Source organism: Hemicordylus capensis, chromosome 4 (genome assembly GCF_027244095.1).
Source record: "Hemicordylus capensis ecotype Gifberg chromosome 4, rHemCap1.1.pri, whole genome shotgun sequence".
Taxonomy (NCBI): Eukaryota; Metazoa; Chordata; class Lepidosauria; order Squamata; family Cordylidae; genus Hemicordylus; species Hemicordylus capensis.
The window spans coordinates 35,464,082-35,488,113 of NC_069660.1; the positions used below are offsets into that span (position 1 = coordinate 35,464,082).

The 24,032-nt window shown below is 47.7% G+C and overlaps 1 protein-coding gene across 1 annotated transcript; it reads right to left on the bottom strand.

Moving 5' to 3' along the window:
• Nucleotides 1-2,002: 2,002 nt before the first annotated feature.
• On the bottom strand, nucleotides 2,003-24,032 carry LOC128322246 (porwaprin-b-like). The gene is made up of 4 exons (XM_053243166.1): nucleotides 23,906-24,032; nucleotides 7,315-7,406; nucleotides 4,640-4,780; nucleotides 2,003-2,195 (listed from the first exon to the last, which is right to left on the bottom strand). The coding sequence occupies exons 1-4, from the start codon at nucleotides 24,004-24,006 to the stop codon at nucleotides 2,179-2,181; spliced, it is 351 nt and encodes a 116-aa protein (XP_053099141.1). The 5' UTR covers nucleotides 24,007-24,032; the 3' UTR covers nucleotides 2,003-2,178.

Genomic DNA, 24,032 nt, shown 5'->3' on the forward strand with positions numbered 1-24,032 from the left:
GAGGAGGTCCGAGAAGGCAGGGATGGGTGGCAGCTGAGGAGAAGCAGAGGAAGGGCAGGAGGCGGGAGAAGGGGGGAGAGGCAGTGGCAGCAGCTGTGAAGGGTGGACAATTACAGGGAATGAAGAGGGGCATTGGCCCCGTAATTGGGGGCGGGGGCATAGCCTGTGAGGAGGCATGTAAGGAGCCGGCCAGGGATGAGAGGTTGCCTGGCGGCGAGTGTCAGCCCCCCCCCCACTCCCAGAGGGGCAGACACAAGGAGCAAGAAGCCTGGAATGGGGAAGCCACAGGGTGATGCTCAACCCCCTACCCGTCCCTGCTCCGAGGCCGGACCCAGGAAGCCTAGCCAGGCTTGGTAAAGGCGACAAGGACATGTAGCCAGACACTAGTTTACACAGAAAAATAAACCACAAATAAGATGGCTCTCTATTAGCGTTGCCAACAGTCCAGCATTATGTGGGATGACCCGCATTTTCAAGGGAATGTGCTTGTCCCGTTCGGGATGCACGTTGTCCTGCTTTTTTACCACTTTTTTAAAAAAGTAACTTTGAAACTACTGGTGCTCCGCGGCGGCAGCGTCGTGGGACAGAGGCGAGAGCTCTCCCAAATACTGAATGGCTGCTGCTGCTGCTGCTGCTGCTGCTGGGGGCTGGGCTGGGACAGGGACGCTGATTGAGGGGCCGCTCAACGACTTTTGAATCCAAACCACTCACCGGTGAGTGAGGGACTGCACCGAGGAGCTCTCAGCAGCAGCTAAGGCAGGGAGGAGGGAGGGAGGTTGCCTTCCTCCAGCAGCACCTTCCTCCAAATGAAGGAGATGGCGTGCGCCTGCTCAGAAGCCTAAAATTTTCCCGTCTCTCTCATCTGGAGGAAGGCTGGGCTGGAGGAAGGCAGTCTTTCATTGGCTCAGCCGCCTTCGCTTCCCTCCTCCACAGCCTCCCTCCCTCGGTCAGCTGCTGCTGCTGAGAGCTGCTCAGTGCAGGCCCTCAGTCAGTGTTCCTGCCCCAGCCCAGCCCCTAGCAGCAGCCAGCAGCATTTGGGAGGCAGCCCAGGAGGAGAGCTCTCGAGGCCATCCCACAACGACGATGTCGCTCAGCTGCAGCAGCTTTCAAAGTTTAAAGCAACAACAACAGATAAGCCCCTGCTCTAAGTGGCCACATCCTCGCCCCCCCAGCCCCCTCCAAAGTTCCCATCCCGAATTGAGCCAATACAATGTTGGCAACCCTACTCCCTATCCCCCAAAAAGCTCACAACAGAGCCCAAGGTTGGGATGCGGAGCTGGGAGTGAATTGGGCCAGTTGCTCTCCTCCTGCTAAATATAAGAGAATCACCACTTTAAAAGGTGCCCCTTCGCCCAGTTCGCAGGAGGTCTAACATGCCTTATGAAACAGCTCCTGCAAGGCATCTGCTTCACCCAAGAACCATAATGGCAAGTGCAGTTTGGGTCAACCTTGTCATATATTTTCCATACCACTCTCGGCACTCCTGGCCAGTCTGCAGAATATTATGAATAGCCGCAACTCAGAAATGTCAGCAACATTCTTCTGAACAGCACCCTCCCTTCCCAGACCAAAACTACCTGTCTTTCCGGTTTCTCCATGGTGACCTGAAGTGGTGGAGGATATTGACTTGTAGGTCAGCTAATATTATGGAGTAATCTTTCTCATTATTATTTACAAGTCAAGCATTTTGTTTAGTCATTTAATTGCTACCTGACTGCTGTGCCTCTCCCCTTTGGTTATGTTACTTGATTAAGTACTGCAAATGGTTTCTTTTCAGATGAGTCTTCAGTTACTGGTCTTTTATCTCCCTCTCCTTATCTTTCCATTCCCTTCTCCCTCGTTGTCTCCTCTTTATCTTTATCATTATCTTTATAACCCTCATTTGGTATCTCTGAGACTGTAAACCTGCAGGAAGAGTACCTGCAGATGTAATTCAAGGGAGAAGAAGAAGATGCAATCATCACAGATAGTCAAAGAATTTGGTACATCTTGATGTGTTGTCATGAAACCATGTTTAATGAGTCAAAAACTGGAATACAGAAAGATCCTGTTCTGCCCAAAAGATACAGAAAGAACCCCATGCTGTCCGATATGTTACGCTTCTTTCTAACTTCATATATAAGACAAGTCAAAAGGCCTGTTCTGCATCTGGTCTGCTGTCACCTCGTAAAGAAGGAATTATGGTAGGGGTGGTTCTGGGAAGAAAATATTGGGAAAAGTTAATTTCTAGCAATTATAATCATTCTTTTAAAAGACAGAAAACAATATAAATTTACAGCAGCCCCGAACTATTGGCTGACATCTGGACTAACACTTTACAGATGCAGCCATCCTGAGATCCACCTATTGCAGAGCACTGTCACAAGAGTGACAGCCCCCTTAAGCCCCCTGTGCATCACAGAAGTCTGTCCCTGAAGGTCGCACAGCCTTCAAGGAAATATTTCCAGGAGCCACAGTGGGCTTCAGAGAGAAGGAGAGATCGAGAACCCCCCCCCCGATAGAGTGCATGCAGCATTTGCAGCACCAGTGCTTCGTTAGTCTGGATATCAGTTACTGTCCATATGCCCATGGGAGGCTGGATAGGGCATTGCTAATTGCATCACATAAATAGGTACACTGGTGTCTCCTTTATAGGAACATAGAAAACTGCCTTATACTGAGTTGGATTATTGATCCTTCTTGCTCAGTATTGTCTACACTGACTGGCAGCAACACTTCAGGTTTTCAGGCAGGAGTCTTTCCCTGACCTACCTGACCTACCTGGAGATGCCAGAGATTAAACCTGGGACCTTCTGCATGCAAAGTACTGAGTGGCCATAGCTCTACCCCTGAGCATCAGCCCCATTCACTAAGGCGAATATCTTACAGCGGACAGGCCTCACATGTAGTCACACATTCAAATGCAAACCCTGCTTAGCAAAGGGTTAGGGTTAGGGTTCATGGTTGCTACCACAGGACCAGATCTTAACCCAACACTCTCTGCATACTTAGAGGTCATTCACAATCAAAAACTGTGTTCTACCTGGGTTTGGGAGCTGTGTGTGCTCCCAATTTCCGATTGTGCGAAAGCAAGGTTGGAGGAAAACCTGGGCAGAAGTGATTGTGTGGAAGCAAGCAAGGAAGAAAAGCTACCCAGGTTTTTCTCCTACCTGGCATCCACACAACTATAAATTGGGAGCGCATATAGCTCGCAAACCTAGGTAGAACACAGTTTTTCATTGTATGAATGACCTCTTAGTTTATTAAGGGATTTCTACCCGCCTTTCAGACCCCACTAGGAACCCCAAGGTGGCTCAAACAACTCAAATTCAAATAACACCATAAAAATTACAATTCAAACAAAAAACATTCAGTAGTTGGATTTATAAAAAAAAAATTCTCAACAAATGTCTATTGAAACAGAAGCAGAGAAAACAGCAAGGGTAAAATTCAGCAGCCATGAGTGATGCTTGAGCTTGAGAATATTAACTAACCACCCCTGCCACCATAAAAGCTGTGTGGATTTATTCTCGGTGGAAGTTGTCTGTAAAATCTGGTTTGGGCTAATCTCTTTTTCTGCCCCCTTGTTCTCTGCAAGGCTGTCTAAAGGGGTGTCCGCATTCAGAGGGTTCTCCCTCCCCTTCATGATGGGGAGGTGCTTCCTGCACTGCCACCTCTACAGAAGTGAGCATAGAGAAGCTTTTGGGATCCAGGCTTCATGAAAAGAAAATTCAGAAGCACAGAATGCTGTTTAAGTGTGGTGAATGTGTGTGGCATGGTCTGCTACAACACACACCTGTACATTTTCCTTTTCTGTGCGCACATACGTCTGTTGCCTAGAATCACATTCCATGTCACTGAGAGGCCTACACGGAGGGGGAGAAAATCTTCAGGACAGGAATTTGACAGAACTGTTGCAGAAGAGTGTTATGTTCATTGGTGAAGACTCTGGGAAGTAGCAGTGAAGTCTGCAGGAAGCATCTTTGGCAGGGGAAGGAGAAATGGGATGCTTGATCAGGGTCTGGGTTCAAGAGAAGCCCACACTGCTCACTTGGCCTCCCCTGCCCCCCATCCTTATCTGTCACTTTTTACATCACCTAACAGAATGTGTCTTTTAAATGACCTGAATTTTTGAAGTGCACAAATGTTTTTTAAACCGCACATTCCTTTGGGAACTGCATGTATGCATGTATGGTGTATGGTTACATTTTTAAAAGCCTGTTCTGGAATGGGGCCTTTGGAATTGCAGTTACTAGGGACATGGCAGCATGGGACTTTGTGAAAGGGGAGCAAGGACTGACATGCTGTACAAGGATGCATCAGCCCAGTAACACTGCATGCACACAAGTGGCTCAGATAGCATTATGCAAGAGTATTCCCATTACTCTTGTGTCATGTCATTTGTGCACCTTTTCATTTACATAACTCCCACATGCATGCAGTGTTCCTGGCCTGCAGTTTAATGGGGATTCCCAGATGTTGATTACAGCTCCCAGCATCCCCAGGTGCAATGGATTTTCTCTGTGGATTATGGGAGTGGTAGTCAATAACACCTGGAAATCCCTGTTACAGAGAACACTGCTGGGCTAGCATGTCCTTGTATGGTATGTTAGGCACTGAATCCACACATCCCAAAAGTATTTTGGAGTCCCTCAGTTACCTTTTACTGGGTCCACACAGCGCATCACACAGCAAGTGAAACAACACTTCTGTGTTCCACGGCAAGAATAATCATTGCGGCACTCTCTAGGTCCAATCCTGAGGCACATGCAACGCTCTACTGGGCAGTACCCAGGTTTGGCTGCAATAAGAAAAAGTCATAGCATAGATCAACAAATAAGAAGTAATGGAATAATTCTAGCTCAACACAGTAAAATTATCTTGTGTATCATATATATATTTATGTCCCGTGGTGAAATGCTGCAGGGGTGGGCAGGGATGCAGTCCTGGTACTTTTCCCCTCCAGGGTCTCAGCAGGAATGTAAATCCCTTTGCTTTCAAAATGGAAATAATATGCTATTCTTGCTATCCCAACAGTTTACCACCGAACTGAATATCGGACTACATATCGGATCTTATTACCATTCTTCCTGTTTTCTGTTAAAAGAGGTATCTCTCATCCTTTGTGGTTGACCATCCAGACAGCAATTCTGGTTGAATAACAACATGAGGTGAAAGCTCTGTAGGATTAGGAAATCCTTGACTTCTTGTAGCAGAACCCCTCAAATTACTCGCTCTCTCTAGGTAGGTAGGCTATGTGGCCAATAGGATGAGTGCGGCTATGGGGGCTGTCGTGGAATATGGGAGCTGTCGTGGAAAGCGACTGCACTTCTGAATTTGTCACTGCACAATTCTTATATCCCACCTAATCCCACTTTGAGGTGATTTACAACATAACTGAACATATAAAACAAATTCCAACATTTAAAAAAACAACAAGCCACTAAAAGAAATCACAAGCAGCAATGAGGAGAATAAAAGCAGCAACGTTATTCTCCCCCAAAGACCATTTTGAAAAGATTAGCTTTACAGGTCTTGTACCTATGGCAGCTTCCCTCCTGGGGCAAACAGCAGGGAACATTTATGAAAAGGGAAAAGAGATCCTTTGCCTGCAGGGACCAATCCAGAGAGGGGCCTCAGCAGAGAGACTGGGAATCTATTCAAGGGGACAGTTCATGCTTGCTACCACAAGAGCAGATCTCCTCCCATGCACATGAGCAGTAATGGAATAATTCTAGCTCAACACAGTAAGATTATCTGTTATTTTATATTGTTTACATATTTATATCTTGTGGTGTAGTGCTGCAGGAATGAGCAGAGATGTAGTCCCAGTAATGTTTTCCCCTCCAGGGTCTCAGCAGGAATGCACATCCCTTTGCTTTCTAAATGGAAATAATATGCTGCTCTTGCCATTCCAACCATGTGCTCCTAATTGAGTATCAGATTACAATTGATTTTATTAATTTCATTCCTGTTTTCCATTACATGGAGTATCCCCCCACCCCCGCCGCCGCCCTTTACAGTTGTCAATCCAGACTGCTCTTTGGGGGAATAACCACATGTTTCCTAGCTCTGTAGGACTAGGAAACTATCCTTGACTTCTTGTAACAGGCACCAAATTGGCTCAGAAGCCACTTGCACAGAAAACCTATTGTTGATATGCAAACAGTCTCATTGAAATTTGTGTGTGTGCTCCGCTCTGGGGGAAAGTGGAGGTTATATCACCCATGCTCAAAAACGGGAAGCTGCAGAAGAGTTGCCCTAGAACTGTCCTGAAACATCCCCAGTACCTAGAAGAGATTGCCTGGACAACTTGGGCTGCAAACTGTGATGTATTTCACCAGTCCATTTTTCTCCATGTTATTGCCTTGCAAGAGCCCTTGGAAAGACTCCAAATCCCATGGGCCAGCTCACCTTTGCTCCAGTAGCAGCTGGTGCAGGCACCCATGTGGGGTGGCAAGAGGCATCTTAAAGCATAAATTAGAAGGTGCTTGCCTCCACTCTGGCAGCTCCTGCAAGCTGCTCAGAGTTGCAGGACATACCCCATAACTTCCTGCAGCAGGGGATCAGCTCTGCCACTCATCTGGCTACCAGTGGGGGGTCAGGTGCACAGAAGCCAGGTGAGTGCTGAGTGGGAGAGCCAACCCCCCACCACAGGGAGTTCTGGGCAATGCGCTGGTGCTTGGGACTGCTTGCAGGTCCTGCCAGAATGGAGGTAATCACCTTCTAATTTATGCTCAAAGGTGCCTCTCACCAGTGCCCCCCACCCTCCGGCGCATGCACACCAGCCACTACGGCTTGACTCTGATGAGTGTGTGCAGAGGTAGGCTTGTTCAGATGACTGCTGGCAGGATAGAAGAAGCGCCCAGCCTGAGTAGGAGAGCTGGGTACGCGCCCAACATTTGGTCATGGGCTTGTGAACCTTAAGGTAGGAAGTGGGGAGAATGATCGTGTGTGAGGCGGCAACTGGGTAGTCAGTCATGCGACTTGCCTCTGGGGGACCCCCAAGGCAGTGGGCCCCCAGGCTACTGATGCTGTTTTCCCACATGCTCTCAGCCCCAGTTGCCAAGACAAGTAAAGAAATGGTGGGTAGCTGGCAAGGAGAGACTGGAGAACTTCCCCAAGCTTAGAAGGATTCCCACAGCTTGGACAATTGGCCTCTTCTTTTGGGAAGGCTTTTCTGAGGTCCAAGAATTATTCTTCAAGCCCAAGCTTGTCAAACATCACTAGTCTGATCACAGAAGGACATGATGTTGAAGAAAAGTGTTCTTAGCAAATGCAAAAAGATTATTCTGTTCTGGCACACCCATTGAGCAAGAGGTTATAGAGACTTACCTCCTCGGTTTGGTTGACCAGATGCTGGTGGCATTTCTGACCAAAGCACTAGGAGGCCCACCAGGAGGAAAGCACTCAGTGTCTTCATGATGCTGGAAGAAATCAGGTTTAAGCACCCAGTACTGAAGTAGGCAAGTATTTAAGCTGCTGTATTGGAAGGGCTGGGTTAAAATGTGGTTGCTTCTTCACTCATGTCATTTTCATCATACCTGCTTGCCAGCTACTTGTTGCTAATTGAGTTCTATTGTGTAGCATTTCAAGACTATATCTCTTATTGCAACAATAGATACTAGGATAGGTGGATGATGTTTCCAACCTGTCAGCATGACCTAGAAATTAATCTATTCACCTTTCCGAGTAGAGTTTAATTAATACGGAATGCCCAAATGAACACTTACTCCCTTCTTCTGAAAGAAGGATGTTGCCATATCTATCCCGAAGACTGGAAAAGGCAAAGAGAGAAAGGGGAAGAAATAAGAAATTTTTTCTTAGTTTTCAAAACTCAACATTATTTTGTTATTTTGTTTAGGATCAACACCTGTCCAAGAGTAGAGATTGGTAGTAAGGCAATTCACACAATTGAAAAATGGGTAGGACAATTGTCCTACCCCGGTTTGAGAGCTGGTGAGCTCCCAGTTTTGTGTGTGAGCAAACAACTAGATGGAAGAAGAGGAGTGATTGTGATTGTGTGTGCGGCAGGAGCTGGGTAGGACAGTTTTTCCTCCTAGTTTGCTAAAGCGCTGGGTATGAAAGATGGGTAGGACAGGAGGGATGTGCAAAACCAGTTTGACTTAGACTGGTTTGATTTGAAGTGACTCGGTTCGACCAGTTCAAGCTTTAACCAGATCGGCCCTCCAAAAAGGGGAGCCAGTCTTAATTCAAGCCAAACCATGCCTGGTCAGATTGAACTGCTTTGGCCCCATTTTACTGGTTCAGCATGTTTGCAAAGGAGAATCTGTAAGGATTGTGGGAGGGTATACTGGCAGGGCCTAGGGGAGTCCCCACTGGCCTGCCAGTCCACTGCTGCCGTGGTGCAAAAGGTGACCTCCTGCCCACCCTTTTTCAACCTCATAGGATTCCCTCTTTGCCTGTAAAGGGGAATCCCACTTTGGATTCCACTTTGCAAGCATGCAGAACCAGGGCAAACTGGTTCAACCCAGTTTGATTCAGTTCTAGTACATGAACTGAACTGCCAGCCAGTTCTAATGAATTGGCTCACAGACCAGGCAGTCAGAGGCGTATCTAGGGAAAATAGTGCCTAGGGCAAGCACTGAAATTGCGCCCCCCCCCAATCTGACACCCATCTTTCAGATAACTTTACCATAGTTCAGGGGTTCCCTACCTGTGGTACTCCAGACATTGCTGAACTACAACTCCCATCATACCAGCCACAAAAAGTGTAGCTAGGGATGATGGGGGTAGTAGTGCAGCAACATCTGGAGTGCCAACAATTTGGAACTCCTGCTCTAGTTGAAGGGCTTCCCAAATAATGGGCAAAGAAATAGATTAGGGATGTGCGTTTCGTTTCAGATACAAAATGTTTTGTGCACAATACAGGCCGTTTCGGCTGTTTTGTAGCCAAAACAAAACACCCAATGCTTAAAACAGAAAATTTTGTAGCCAGAACAAAATATCCCTGTTTCGGATACAAAACTTTTTTATTGTTTTGGCTGTTTTGGAACTCCATTTTGCAATCACAAAAAATCTCTCCTTCAGTCTCCATTTTGAGTTTTGACATCTGTTTGAATTTCCGGCCCTTCCAGCCTGCAGATTGGCCAGCAGGGGAGCATGGGGTCTTGGGTTGGGGAGCGCAGCGCGGGTTCTTGGGTTGGGGAGCGCAGTGCGGGGTCTGGGGTTGCAGCAGGGGAGTGCGGGGCTTTGGGGTTGCAGCAGGGGAGCATGGGGTTTGGGTTTACAGCAATTGAATTTAAAAATTTATGTGTGGTGTTTGTTGTTAGTTGTTGTTTCACACTCTTGTGTGTGGATAAATTGCATTTCTGGGCGGGATGTGAATGTGCGTGACCAAAACTTTTCTTTGCAAAGCTCTGCAGGTGTTGTAGATGTGTGATGTTGATGTTATTTTGGAGGGGGAAGAGTGGGTTGGGTGGTAGTGCCCCAATGGGTGCCTGCTACCACCTAGGTTTCAGAGTGATTGGGCAAAGGGCTCAATATTATTGGATTTTTGAAGTGAAGTTTACTCTTTTCCCCCATAGTGAAGAATGGAGGTTTCAGCAGCCCCAGAATTGCACATGTGGGGCACTTGGGTGGCCCAGAGAAAGTGGTGGCATAGTGAACATAGGGTGACAACCACCCCCATGGCTTGAGAACCCATGGTGTACTGGGTTCTGTTGTTTTGGAAGTGTTCTGAGTGTAGATTCTCTGGTTGCATATGAGATTTTCAATGAGAAACCATGAATCCACTCTCATTTGCTACTGCTAATACCCTCAGGAATATCTGATACCCTCAGATATTCCTGGGGAATATACGTTTCTTTCCTCCCGGGGAAATAGTGTAGTGGACTATGTTATGGTCTCCAAATTGATCCTTCCCTATGTATCTTCCTTTGAAGTGGGTGAGCAAATTTTTAGTGATCACTTACCCATGAACATCTATTTAGATCTTCCGCAAGAAAGGAGGGGTAATTTGTTCCCCTGTGCTTTTGAGGAAAGTTCTGCCAATCTTAGCTGCAAGATAAAATGGTCCAAGGAGGTAGAAAATGAGATCTCCAGGTTTTATGATTCTCCCGAAGGTAGAGATTTATTTGATTCCATTGTGCAAGCTCACCTGGGACCTCAAACAATTGTTGCATACGGAAAATTTGAAACTGCTCTTATGCAAAAGTTCCTACATTGTAGTAAGCTACATTCCACACAGACCTATAGTAAAAGAGCAGCTAATAACTGGTTTGATCTGCGTTGCAGGGCTTTACGTAAACAACTGCTGAGTATCTATAGAGAATACAGATCGGGTACAGAACAAACAGTCCCATCACTCTACTATCAGATTAAAAAGGCATACAAAAGTAGTCTTAAATATGCTAAACAACAAGCATTGTAAAATGTCTGGAACAAGCTTATCATGGCCACTACTAATAAAGATTGCCACACTTTTTGGAGATTGGTTTCGGCAACCGGCCGGGTTAATATCCCTTGTAAAATTCCGGCTAGATCTTGGGAATCTCACTTTTTTGCTGTCTATAATGATGCCCAGCCTAGCCAGATCTTTGTTCCCCCTCTGATTGGGGAGTTGCCCCGTTGGCCTTCTGTTACGCCCGCTGTAATAACGGATCTAATAGGTCACCTTAAAAATGGAAAAGCTTCTGGTCCTGTTCTTCCTGAAGTATTAAAATCTAATATAGAATGGTGGGCTTTAGTTCTAGCTAATTTATTTACATCGATCAATAGTTCAGGCGTTGTTCCAGAGCAATGGAAATCAGCAATAGTGGTTCCCATATTCAAAAATGGTTCCCATTCAGACCCATCCAATTATCTACCCATTAGTTTGCTGTCAGTGGTTGGCAAATTATATGCTCTGTACCTTTTGGATAAGCTTGAGGCATGGATCTCAGAAAATCAAATTCTCGGGATTGAACAAGCAGGCTTTAGAGCAGGCCGCTCTACTCTCGATCATTGTATGATCTTGCACCATCTAGCAAAGAAATACTCTAGCGGCCCCAAAAGTAAATTTTTTGTTGCCTTTATTGACTTAAAATCTACTTTTGATTCTATCTCCAGATATTTACTATGGTCCAAACTTGAAAAAACAACAATAGATAAGAGATTGCTATTTTTGATGATGCAGCTTTATTCCAATTCCTCATTACGGGTTAGATATGCTATCAATGGGGCCCTAACTGATTCTATCCCCTCTACTCGAGGGGTTAGACAGGGCTGCGTCTTGGCCCCGACACTGTTCAATCTCTTTATCAATGATTTGGCTCCATTTCTGGAGAGTGTGGACTCCCATGCCCCAAAGCTGGCTAACAAACGAGTGCCCATTTTACTCAATGCCGATGACGCAGTCGTGCTATCCCAGTCCAGATTAGGTTTACAAAGACTGTTGCTTTTTTTTGCCGGCTACTGCAATGATAACAAACTAACAGTTAACTACAAAAAAAAAAGGTCCTGGTTTTCTCTAAATCCAGGAAACTATATAAATGGGTAATAAATCAGAACCACATTGAGGAGGTTTACAACTATAAATATTTAGGCATATCATTTCAATATAATCTAAATTGGAAAACTCAAAGGCTGTCTTCAATTCACAAAGCCCGCAATACCCTCAGTGCCTTTTTGCGATTTTACTACTCTAAAGGGGGCCAGTTTGTTCCCATGGCACTCCAGGTATTTCGTGCTAAGATCGTGGCCCAACTACTTTTTGGAGTTTCGCTATGGATCCAGGGCGTAAGAGCTGAACTGGAGAGAGTACAGTCTATTTTTCTGAGAGCAATTTTTGCAGTGCCTAGATGTGTGCCTTATTCTGCTCTATGTTTGGAATCTGGGTCTTTCTCTATTGTCTGTAAAGCCTGAGAGCTTACTTTCGCTAGATGGAGTAAACTCTGTTCTGAGATTCAGGAATTTTCTTTTTTCCAACATCTATGGGTGGATTCTTATCCTAACCCTTGGCTAACATTTGTAAATAATAAAATTATTCAACTGGGCCTTTCTCCTTCAGAACTCCTCACTTGGGAATATAATAAGGTGAAGGAAATATTATTTCTCCGGTTGCACGATATTGAACGGCAGGAACTTAGGTCTTCGGCCAATAGGACTTGCTCCCCTTTACATTTTGGGATTTTGCCACCCTGGGGAGATAGTGGTGCTAGTTATTTGACAATGCTACATTTTTCCAAATTTTGGGCTGCATTTGCCCGGGCCTGGATCAATGTGTTGCCCTCTTCTCTTTTGGATCGGAGGTTTGCAAAAGATAATCCTGTTGCGGTTTTCTGCCCTTGTGGCGTTGGCCTTCTGGAAACTGTCACCCATGTGTTGTTGTACTGCTCATTGTATCGGGACGCTAGAGAAGAGCTCATTTCCCCTTTGTTACTTAAATTTCCCGGAAGGTGTGATCTCTTTTATACTTATTACTGCCTCGCGGATTCGAGCCCTGGGACTACAGCAGTTGTGGCTAAATTTTTCTATATTGCCATTAGGTTGAGGTCCCTATTAAGTGCCTAACTGCGAGAGCTGTCTGTTGTTTTTAAATAATTGTTGTTTTTAAATAATTTATTATTATTGATTGTAATCTGTCATATTGTGTTTTAGCATTGTTTTATTGACGTATTGTGTATATTTGTTACTACCATTTTTGCTGGCCAATGGCCGTAATAAAACTGATGATGATGATAATAGCAAAAATAAAAAATAAAAAATAAAATCTTAAAGACACATAAACTTCAAAAAAAAATAATTTAAATCAACCCTTTGCCCATTTTTTTAAAAATTGGGGTGGTAGCATCGACCCATTAGGCACTACCACCCCACCCCACTCTTTTGACCCCACAACCCATTTTTCCGTGGGGTCTTGGGCTGGGGAGTGCAGCGTGGGTTCTTGAGTTGGGGAGCGCAGCGCGGGGTCTGGGGTTGCAGTAGGGGAGTGCGGGGCTTTGGGTTGCAGCAGGGGAGCATGGGATTTGGGTTTGCAGCAATTGAATTGTGGGGTAGCAAGAGGGGTAGCAAGAGGCATCTTAAACCATAAATTAGAAGGTGCTTGCCTTCACTCTGGCAGCTCCTGCAAGCTACTCAGAGTTGCGCTGTGGGCGGCCGGGCGGAGAGTTCTGCTGCCGCCAAGAGTTCTCCCCGGTTCCCGCTTGTTCTCCCTCTCCACTGCCACCTCTGCCCTCCCTGGTTCCCGCTTGTTCTCCATTATCCTGGTTGCCGCTTGCTCTCCGTCACCGCTGCCGCCTCTGCCACCCCGGTTCCCACTTGTTCTCCTTCCCCGCTTCTTCTTCTTTTGACCTGGGAGACAACATGGCCGCCGTGTCTCTGCGCCCATGTCTTTCTTGGGTGTTCTGGGCATGCGCGGAGCAGTCCCTAGTAACTGCAATTCCAAAGGTCCCATTCCAGAACAGGCTTTAAAAAATGTAACCATACACCATACATGCATACATGCATTTCCCAAAGGAATGCGCAGTTTAAAAAATATTTGTGCACTTCAAAAATTCAGGTCATTTAAAAGACACATTCTGTTAGGTGATGTAAAAAGTGACAGATAAGAATTGGGGGCGGGGGAGGTCAAGTGAGCAGTGTGGGCTTCTCTTGAACCCAGACCCTGATCAAGCATCCCATTTCTCCTTCCCCTGCCAAAGATGCTTCCTGCAGACTTCACTGCTACTTCCCAGAGTCTTCACCAATGAATATAACACTCTTCTGCAACAGTTCTGTCAAATTCCTGTCTTGAAGATTTTCTCCCTCTTCGTGTAGGCCTCTCAGTGACATGGAATGTAATTCTAGGCAACAGACGTATGTGTGCACAGAAAAGGAAAATGTACAGGTGTGTGTTGTAGCAGACCATGCCACACACATTCACCACACTTAAACAGCATTCTGTGCTTCTGAATGTTCTTTTCATGAAACCTGGATCCCAAAAGCTTCTCTCTGCTCCGCTCACTTCAGTGGAGGCCACAGTGCAGGAAGCACCTCCCCCTCATGAAGGGGAGGCAGGACCCTCTGAATGCGGACACCCCTTTAGACAGCCTTGCAGAGAACAAGGGAGCAGAACAAGAGATTAGCCCAAACCAGATTTTACAGACAACTTCCACCGAGAATAAATCCACACAGCTTTTATGGTGGCAGGGGTGGTTAGTTAATATTCATTCTCAAGCTCAAGCATCACTCATGGCTGCTGAATTTTACCCTTGCTGTTTTCTCTGCTTCTGTTTCAACAGACCTTTGTTGAGAATTTATTTTTTATAAATCCAACTACTGAATGTTTTTTGTTTGAATTGTAATTTTTATGGTGTTATTTGAATTTGAGTTGTTTGAGCCACCTTGGGGTTCCTAGTGGGGTCTGAATGGCGGGTAGAAATCCCTTAATAAACTAAGACGTCATTCATACAATGAAAAACTGTATTCTACCTAGGTTTGCGAGCTATATGCGCTCCCAATTTATAGTTGTGTGGATGCCAGGTAGGAGAAAAACCTGGGTAGCTTTTCTTCCTTGCTTGCTTCCACACAATCACTTCTGCCCAGGTTTTCCTCCAACCTTGCTTTCGCACAATCGGAAATTGGGAGCACACACAGCTCCCAAACCCAGGTAGAACACAGTTTTTGATTGTGAATGACCTCTAAGTATGCAGAGAGTATTGGGTTAAGATCTGGTCCTGTGGTAGCAACCATGAACCCTAACCCTAACCCTTTGCTAAGCAGGGTTTGCATTTGAATGTGTGACTACATGTGAGGCCTGTCTGCTGTAAGATATTCGCCTTAGCGAATGGGGCTGATGCTCAGGGGTAGAGCTATGGCCACTCAGTACTTTGCATGCAGAAGGTCCCAGGTTTAATCTCTGGCATCTCCAGGTAGGTCAGGTAGGTCAGGGAAAGACTCCTGCCTGAAAACCTGAAGTGTTGCTGCCAGTCAGTGTAGACAATACTGAGCAAGAAGGATCAATAATCCAACTCAGTATAAGGCAGTTTTCTATGTTCCTATAAAGGAGACACCAGTGTACCTATTTATGTGATGCAATTAACAATGCCCTATCCAGCCTCCCATGGGCATATGGACAGTAACTGATATCCAGACTAACGAAGCACTGGTGCTGCAAATGCTGCATGCACTCTATCGGGGTGGGGGGTGGGGGTTCCCGATCTCTCCTTCTCTCTGAAGCCCACTGTGGATCCTGGAAATATTTCCTTGAAGGCTGTGCGACCTTCAGGGACAGACTTCTGTGATGCACAGGGGGCTTCAGGGGGCTGTCACTCTTGTGACAGTGCTCTGCAATAGGTGGATCTCAGGATGGCTGCATCTGTAAAGTGTTAGTCCAGATGTGAGACAATAGTTCGGGGCTGCTGTAAATTTATATTGTTTTCTGTCTTTTAAAAGAATGATTATAATTGCTAGAAATTAACTTTCCCCAATATTTTCTTCCCAGAACCACCCCTACCATAATTCCTTCTTTACGAGGTGACAGCAGACCAGATGCAGAACAGGCCTTTTGACTTGTCTTATATATGAAGTTAGAAAGAAGCGTAACATATCGGACAGCATGGGGTTCTTCTGTATCTTTTGGGCAGAACAGGATCTTTCTGTATTCCAATTTTTGACTCATCAAACATGGTTTCATGACAACACATCAAGATGTACCAAATTCTTTGACTATCTGTGATGATTGCATCTTCTTCTTCTCCCTTGAATTACATCTGCAGGTACTCTTCCTGCAGGTTTACAGTCTCAGAGATACCAAATGAGGGTTATAAAGATAATGATAAAGATAAAGAGGAGATAAAGATAAAGAGGACAAGGGAATGGAAAGATAAGGAGAAGGAGATAAAAGACCAGTAACTGATCTGAAAAGAAACCATTTGCAGTACTTAATCAAGTAACATAACCAAAGGGGAGAGGCACAGCAGTCAGGTAGCAATTAAATGACTAAACAAAATGCAGGACATGTAAATAATAATGAGAAAGATTACTCCATAATATTAGCTGACCTACAAGTCAATATCCTCCACCACTTCAGGTCACCATGGAGAAACCGGAAAGACAGGTAGTTTTGGTCTGGGAAGGGAGGGTGCTGTTCAGAAGAATGTTGCTGACATTTCTGAGTTGCGGCTATTCATAATATTCTGCAGACTGGCCAGGAGTGCCGAGAGTGGTATGGAAAATATATGACAAGGTTGACCCAAACTGCACTTGCCATTATGGTTCTTGGGTGAAGCAGATGCCTTGCAGGAGCTGTTTCATAAGGCATGTTAGACCTCCTGCGAACTGGGCGAAGGGGCACCTTTTAAAGTGGCGATTCTCTTATATTTAGCAGGAGGAGAGCAACTGGCCCAATTCACTCCCAGCTCCGCATCCCAACCTTGGGCTCTGTTGTGAGCTTTTTGGGGGATAGGGAGTAGGGTTGCCAACATTGTATTGGCTCAATTCGGGATGGGAACTTTGGAGGGGGCTGGGGGGGCGAGGATGTGGCCACTTAGAGCAGGGGCTTATCTGTTGTTGTTGCTTTAAACTTTGAAAGCTGCTGCAACTGAGCGACATCGTCGTTGTGGGATGGCCTCGAGAGCTCTCCTCCTGGGCTGCCTCCCAAATGCTGCTGGCTGCTGCTAGGGGCTGGGCTGGGGCAGGAACACTGACTGAGGGCCTGCACCGAGCAGCTCTCAGCAGCAGCAGCTGACCGAGGGAGGGAGGCTGTGGAGGAGGGAAGCGAAGGCGGCTGAGCCAATGAAAGACTGCCTTCCTCCAGCCCAGCCTTCCTCCAAATGAGAGAGACGGGCCAATTTTAGGCTTCTGAGCAGGCGCACGCCGTCTCCCTCATTTGGAGGAAGGTGCTGCTGGAGGAAGGCAACCTCCCTCCCTCCTCTCCCTCCCTTAGCTGCTGCTGAGAGCTCCTCGGTGCAGTCCCTCACTCACCGGTGAGTGGTTTGGATTCAAAAGTCGTTGAGCGGCCCCTCAATCAGCGTCCCTGTCCCAGCCCAGCCCCCAGCAGCAGCAGCCATTCAGTATTTGGGAGAGCTCTCGCCTCTGTCCCACGCCGCTGCCGCCGCGATGCAGCAAGAGTCTCAAAGTTACTTTTTAAAAAAAGTGGTAAAAAAGCGGGACAACGTGCGTCCCGAACGGGACAAGCACTTTCCCTTGAAAATGCGGGTCATTCCACATAATGCTGGACTGTTGGCAACGCTAATAGAGAGCCATCTTAGTTGTGGTTTATTTTTCTGTGTAAACTAGTGTCTGGCTACATGTCCTTGTCCCCTTTACCAAGCCTGGCTAGGCTTCCTGGGTCCGGCCTCGGAGCAGGGACGGGTAGGGGGTTGAGCATCACCCTGTGCCTTCCCCATTCCAGGCTTCTTGCTCCTTGTGTCTGCCCCTCTGGGAGTGGGGGGGGGGGCTGACACTCGCCACCAGCCAGCCTCTCATCCCTGGCCGGCTCCTAGCATGCCTCCTCACAGGCTATGCCCCCGCCCCCAATTACGGGGCCAATGCCCCTCTTCATTCCCTGTAATTGTCCACCCTTCACAGCTGCTGCCACTGCCTCTCCCCCTTCTCCCGCCTCCTGCTCAGAGCCCCTTCCTCCAGGAGCCATGCTGCTGATGTTATCCTTGCACACCTCTCTTTTGGCTCTTTCAGGGCTCTGCCCCTCCTCTGCCGCTCCTCCGCTGCCACCCGTCCCTGCCTTCTCGGACCTCCTCAACACCCCCACCACCCTGGTCCTTGGAGTTCAGGTAAGCCGGCCTCACTGGACAACCACATTGAAAATTTTTGTTGATAAGTGCTATATAAATGAGGGAAGAGGGAACATCTTGGGCATCTTGGGCAAGGCAGTGACTGTGCTCTGGCTTCTGCCCCACCTTTTTCTCCAGGTGTGTACCATCTGCCATCAGCCTCTGCTGCTTTAAAGGTCAGGCTTAGCCGGGGGCTGAAGAAGGGAAGAGGGAACATCTTGGGCAAGGCAGTGACTGTGCTCTGGCTTCTGCCCCACCTTTTTCTCCAGGTGTGTACCATCTGCCATCAGCCTCTGCTGCTTTAGAGGTCAGGCTTAGCCGGGGGCTGAAGAAGGGAAGAGGGAACATCTTGGGCATCTTGGGCAAGGCAGTGACTGTGCTCTGGCTTCTGCCCCACCTTTTTCTCCAGGTGTGTACCATCTGCCATCAGCCTCTGCTGCTTTAAAGCTCAGGCTGAGCCGGGGGCTGAAGAAGGGAAGAGGGAACATCTTGGGCATCTTGGGCAAGGCAGTGACTGTGCTCTGGCTTCTGCCCCACCTTTTTCTCCAGGTGTGTACCATCTGCCATCAGCCTCTGCTGCTTTAAAGCTCAGGCTGAGCCAGGGGCGTGAGCCTCTTGGCAAGAGCACAAGGGCTCTTGTCCTTGTTGCTCTCAGCCGTGGGGTGAGCTGCCTGGGGCCCTGAAGACCTTTTCCTCCTGCCTTGAAGATCCGTCTTCCTCCAATCAAGAAGTCAGCAGAGATTGTATAAGTCTGGTCCTGGTTTTAAATTAAGCCAAGAAGCTGTGGTGGGTTAGTCTGGGGGGATGTGTCTGGGAGAGCAAAAGAGTGGGTCTGGAGTGGGGGCAGCAATATCACGGGTAGTGGGCAGAGGGAGGTATGGCGGTGGGAGTTGGGCAGGCCGTTGCAGGGGGAAACGGTCCAGGCAATTCAGGCCTGTTCCTTTTTCCGGCCCTTCTCCCAACCCTCTGACCCTAGGGAGCTCTGAGAACACTCCTTTGAGGATTAGGGTGCTGCTGCTGAATGCCAGGTCAGTTAACGCAAAAACATCTCTCATCCACGATTTGATTGTGGATGAGCGTGCTGACCTGGTATGTGTGACAGAGACCTGGTTGGATGCGCTGGGCAGGGTTGGTCTCTCTCAGCTTTGTCCTCCAGGTTTCCAGATCATGCAGCAGCCCCGCCTCGAGGGTCGGGGAGGAGGCGTTGCAGTCATCTTTCGAGAGACCCTCCCTGTTTCCAGGTGCCCGGTCAGGCAATCTCAGAATTTCGAGTGTTTGTCCTTGAGGGTGGGCCTCCGAGATAGGCTGGGGATTCTGTTGGTGTACCGACCACCCCGCTGCACTTCAGTCTCCCTACCTGAGCTGGCGGGGGTGGTCTCGGAGGTGGCCTTGGGTTCCCCCAGGCTTATTGTTTTGGGGGATTTCAATGTCCACGCTGAGGCCCCCCTAGTGGGTGCGGCTCAGGATTTCATGGCCTCCATGGCAACCATGGGCCTGTCTCAGTTGGTATCGGGCCCTACCCACGTGGCGGGACACACTCTGGATCTGGTTTTTGCCGACCGGGAAATAAATGATCTGGAGGTGGGGGAATTTGAGACCACTCCCTTGTCATGGACAGATCATCACCTGGTGGGGTTTAGTTTGACTGCTCTGTCTGCCCTCTGCAGGGGTGGTGGGCCGATTAAGATGGTCCGCCCCCGGAGGCTTATGCATCCACTCGAATTTCAGAAGGCCCTCGGGGAGTTTCCAGTGTCCAGAGCTGGTGACCCTGTCGAGGCCTTGGTTGATTTCTGGAATGGAGAGATGGCCCGGGCTGTTGACACGGTTGCCCCCAAGCGCCCTCTCCGGCTTGGTGGAGCCCGTTCTGCTCCTTGGTTTTCCTCGGAGCTTAGGGTGATGAAGCAACTCGGACGACAGCTAGAACGACGCTGGAGGAAGAGTCGTCACGAATCCGATCGAACACGGGCTAGAGCCCATGTTAGGGACTATGCCGTGGCGGTGGGGGCAGCGAAGAAATGTTTTTTCTCCGCCTCCATTGCGTCTGCTCAGTGCAGGCAAACAGAGCTGTTTCGTGTGGTGAAAACCTTGCTCCACACATCCCCCCGGACAATGGGGGAGGAGTCATCTACAGCTCTTTGTGACTGGTTTGCCTGTCGCTTTGCAGATAAAGTCGCTTGCATCCGTGCTGACCTGGACTCCAGAGTTTTGGCAGTTCCGGCAGACGTGCCTTTGGTACCATCTGGTCCCGTTGTGTTGGATTCTTTTCAGTTGGTGCGGCCTGAGGATGTGGACAAGATCCTGGGCAGTGTGCGGGCGACTTCGTGCGCTCTTGACCCTTGCCCTTCATGGCTAATAAAAGCTGCCAAGGAGGGGACAGGCAGATGGCTGGAGGTGATCGTTAATGCTTCATTAAAGGAGGGCAGGATGCCATCGTGCCTCAAGGAGGCGGTGGTAAGACCTCTATTAAAAAAGCCCTCCCTTGATCCCTCCAACCTGGACAACTATAGACCTGTGTCTAACCTGCCCTTTTTGGGCAAGGTGATGGAGCGTGTGGTGGCATCCCAGCTGCAAAGGGTCTTGGATGATACGGATTATCTGGACCCTTTTCAATCTGGCTTCCGCCCCGGGTATGGGACTGAGACTGCATTGGTCGCTCTAGTGGATGACCTACGCCGGGAACTAGACAGGGGGAGTGTGTCCCTGTTGGTTCTGCTGGACCTCTCAGCGGCGTTCGATACCATCAACCATGGTATCCTTCTGGGCCGCCTCTCGAGTATGGGAATCAGAGGCACTGCATTGCAGTGGTTCCGGTCCTTTCTTGAGGGGAGGGTCCAGAAGGTGGTGCTGGGGGACTACTGCTCGGCCCCGTGGCCGTTGGCCTGTGGGGTCCCGCAGGGCTCGGTCTTGTCCCCCATGCTGTTTAACATCTACATGAAGCTGCTGGGAGAGGTCATCCGGGGATTTGGACTGAGTTGTCAGCAATATGCGGATGACACTCAGCTCTATCTCTCCTTGTCATCTGATCCTAGAGAGGTGGTGGATGTCCTGAATCGGGGGCTGGAGGCCGTGATGGGTTGGATGTGGGCTAACAAACTGAAATTGAATCCGGATAAGACGGAGGTACTGTTGGTCAGTAGGAGAGCCAGTCGGGATGAGGAGATTTTACTGGTTCTGGATGGGGTTGCACTCCCCTTGAAGGAGCAAGTACGCAGCTTGGGGGTACTACTGCACCCGGCTCTGCTTTTGGAAGCTCAGGTGGAGGCAGTGGCCAGGGGTGCCTTTGCCCGGCTTCGGCTGGTGCGCCAGCTGCGTCCCTTTCTCGAGAAGGCAGATCTGGCCACGGTTACCCACCCCTTAGTCATGTCGCGGCTGGATTACTGTAATGCGCTCTACGTGGGGCTGCCCTTGAAGAATATCCGGAAACTGCAGCTAGTGCAAAATGCAGCAGCGAGGGTTCTATCTGGAGCTGCCCGTTGGGAACATATCACCCCCATTTTGAAAGAGCTGCACTGGCTGCCAGTTTGTTTCCGGGTCCAATTCAAGGTGCTGGTTTTGACCTTTAAAGCCCTAAGTGGTTTGGGCCCAGGGTATTTGAGGGACCGCCTGCTCCCAAGGGTTGCTGACCGCTTGACAAGGACATCGGGGGGGGGCCCTGCTCCGGGTGCTGACAATGAGGGAGGCCCGGCTGTCGTGTACTCGGGACAGGGCCTTCTCTGTTGCTGCTCCTAGACTCTGGAATGCTCTCCCAGTGGCCATTCGTTCCTCGGACTCCATCACACCTTTTAGAAAGCTTTTAAAGACTTGGCTTTTTACCCAGGCTTTTACATAATTGTGTTTTTTTTTACTGCTGCTTTTATGTGTTTTTATCTGTTGTTTGTTTTTATGCTTGTTTTTAGCTTGTTGTTTTTACTGCTTTTTATTGTATGTTTTTGATTTTTGTAAACCGCCTTGGGGTTTTCTTTTAACGAAAGGCGGTATAGAAATGTAAAAATAAATAAATAAATAAATCTAAGACAGCAGAGAACAAACTTGAGATGATTTATAGAAACAAATCCAATCCTTAACTAACCTCTTTAAGAAATCACAGGTAGGGATGGGAAATAACTCTTTCTGAGACCCTTCAATAATGTTATGAGAGTGGATAATACTAAAAAAGACATTCTTCTTATTTCTTTTTCACATTCTGTTTCACAGCGATTAAATTCACACATGCTTCAAATACCAGGGCGCTTTCCAGATTAAACCTTACAACAGTGTCACTACGGATCAGCAAAGTGCGCATCCGTACTTTCTGTGTTGTGACACCACAGTCCCTGTGCTGACAAAAAAGTGTCATTCACATTTCCAATGCCTTATTTCAGATTTTATCTTTGCATTATAGTGCTACAGTGTTGCAAATCCGTTGCAGAAAAATAGTTGTATTTCCCCATTGTAGGAGTTTGAGATAGGGTTCTTGTTGTTGTTTTCTGTTGGTTTTTTTGGCCCAAATCCGAAACACCCTCATTTTGTTCTTTGTTCGAAATCAGCCAATTCGAAACACCCCAATTTTGTTCTTTGTTAGAAATTGCAAAATCCGAATCCGAAACGTTTTGGATCTTAAAAAATGGCCCCAGGGAAATACTAGTAGGCGGGGGTGGTAGTGGCCAATGGGTGGAAACTACCACCCAAATTCCAGAGGAATTGGGCAAAGGGCTGATTTTTGATGAATTTTTGAAGTATAGGATTTTTCCCATAGGGAAGAATGGAGGTTTCAGCAAAAGTATAACTTCATGTTGGGGGGAAAGGGGTGTCCCAAAGCAGAGTAGGGTGGGTGGTAGTGCCCAGTGGAGGCAAGGAAGCTGCCAGAATTATTTCAAAGGAATTGGGCAGAAGGCTGATTTTTAGAGATGTAATGGAGTTTGCACGTCTGTAAAGTTCTTCCCCATAGGGAATGATGGACCTCCATAATTCCTGCCCCATAACTGCACTTGGGGGGCACCAGGGTGGCCCAGAGCGAGTGGTGGTGTAGAGCACATAGGGTGCCAACCACCCCCATGGGTTGCTAACCCATGGTTCTGTTGTTTCTGAGATGTTTTGAGCGTAGTCTCAGATTCTCTGGTAGCATATGAGAGTGGATTCATGGTTTGTCATTGAAAATCTCATATGCTACCGGCGAATCTACACTCAGAACACCTCAGAAACAACAGAATCCAGCACCCCATGGGTTAGCAACCAATGGGGGTGGTTGGCACCCTATGTGCACTACACCACCACTCACTCCTGGCCACCTCAGTGCCCCCCAGGTGGAGTTATGGGGCTGCTGAAACCTCCATTATTCCCTGGGGGGGGAACCTTAAAGAAGCATAAACTTCAACAATTCCTAAGAAATCAGCCCTTTGCTCTATTCCTTTGGAATCTGGGTTGTGGCAGGCACCCCTTGGGGTACTGCCACCCAACCCACTGTTTTTCCCCTCAGGCCCCCTTTCTGCCCAAAATCTGCCCCAAAGACATGTCAACTTCAACAATTCCTAAGAAATCAGCCCTTTCCCCAATTCCTTTGGAATCTGGGTGGCAGCAGGCAGCCATTGGGGCACTACCACCTGAACCACTCTTCTTACCCTAAAGCCCCCTTTCTGCCCTGAATCCACCCCAAATAACATCAACATCACACATCAACAACAGCAGAGCTTTGGAAAAAATCAGGCAGATTTCCAAAGGTCATGCACATCCATATCCCCCCCGCCCGAAATGCAATTGATCTACACACAACAGTGTGAAACAACAACAACGAAATGCACACTGCCCCACTGGCCAATGAGGGTAAACGCACACTGCCCCACTAGCCAATGAGGGTAAAATTTACCCTTAAATTTGCTTAAAAGGAATGAGGCAATTGCCAGCAGATCAGCCCATGCTTTTGCTGGCCGATCTGTGGGCTGGAAATTCATACAGATGTCAAAACTCAAAATGGAGACTGAAGGAGAAAGACTTTTTGCGATTGAAAAATGGAGTTCCAAAACAGCCGAAACAACAAAACATTTTGTATCCGAAACAGGGATGTTTTGTTTTGGTCACAAAATTTTCTATTTTATGTATTATGTTTTGGCTACAAAACAGCCAAAATGGCCTGTTTTGTGCACAAAACGTTTTGTATCCAATATGAAATGCACATCCCTAGTTTGAGATTCTGGGGATCGTTTTGAATACGATCCTACTAAGTTGAAGCATTTTACCCTTGATGTCGGGTGTAATCTAGAAATTGCCCAGGAGGAAGATTCAGCAGTGCTCTTTGGTGTCTCCTGAAAACATCTAAGAATCTCTTTCTCTTCTCCATCCACTGCACACACTATGATGGATCAC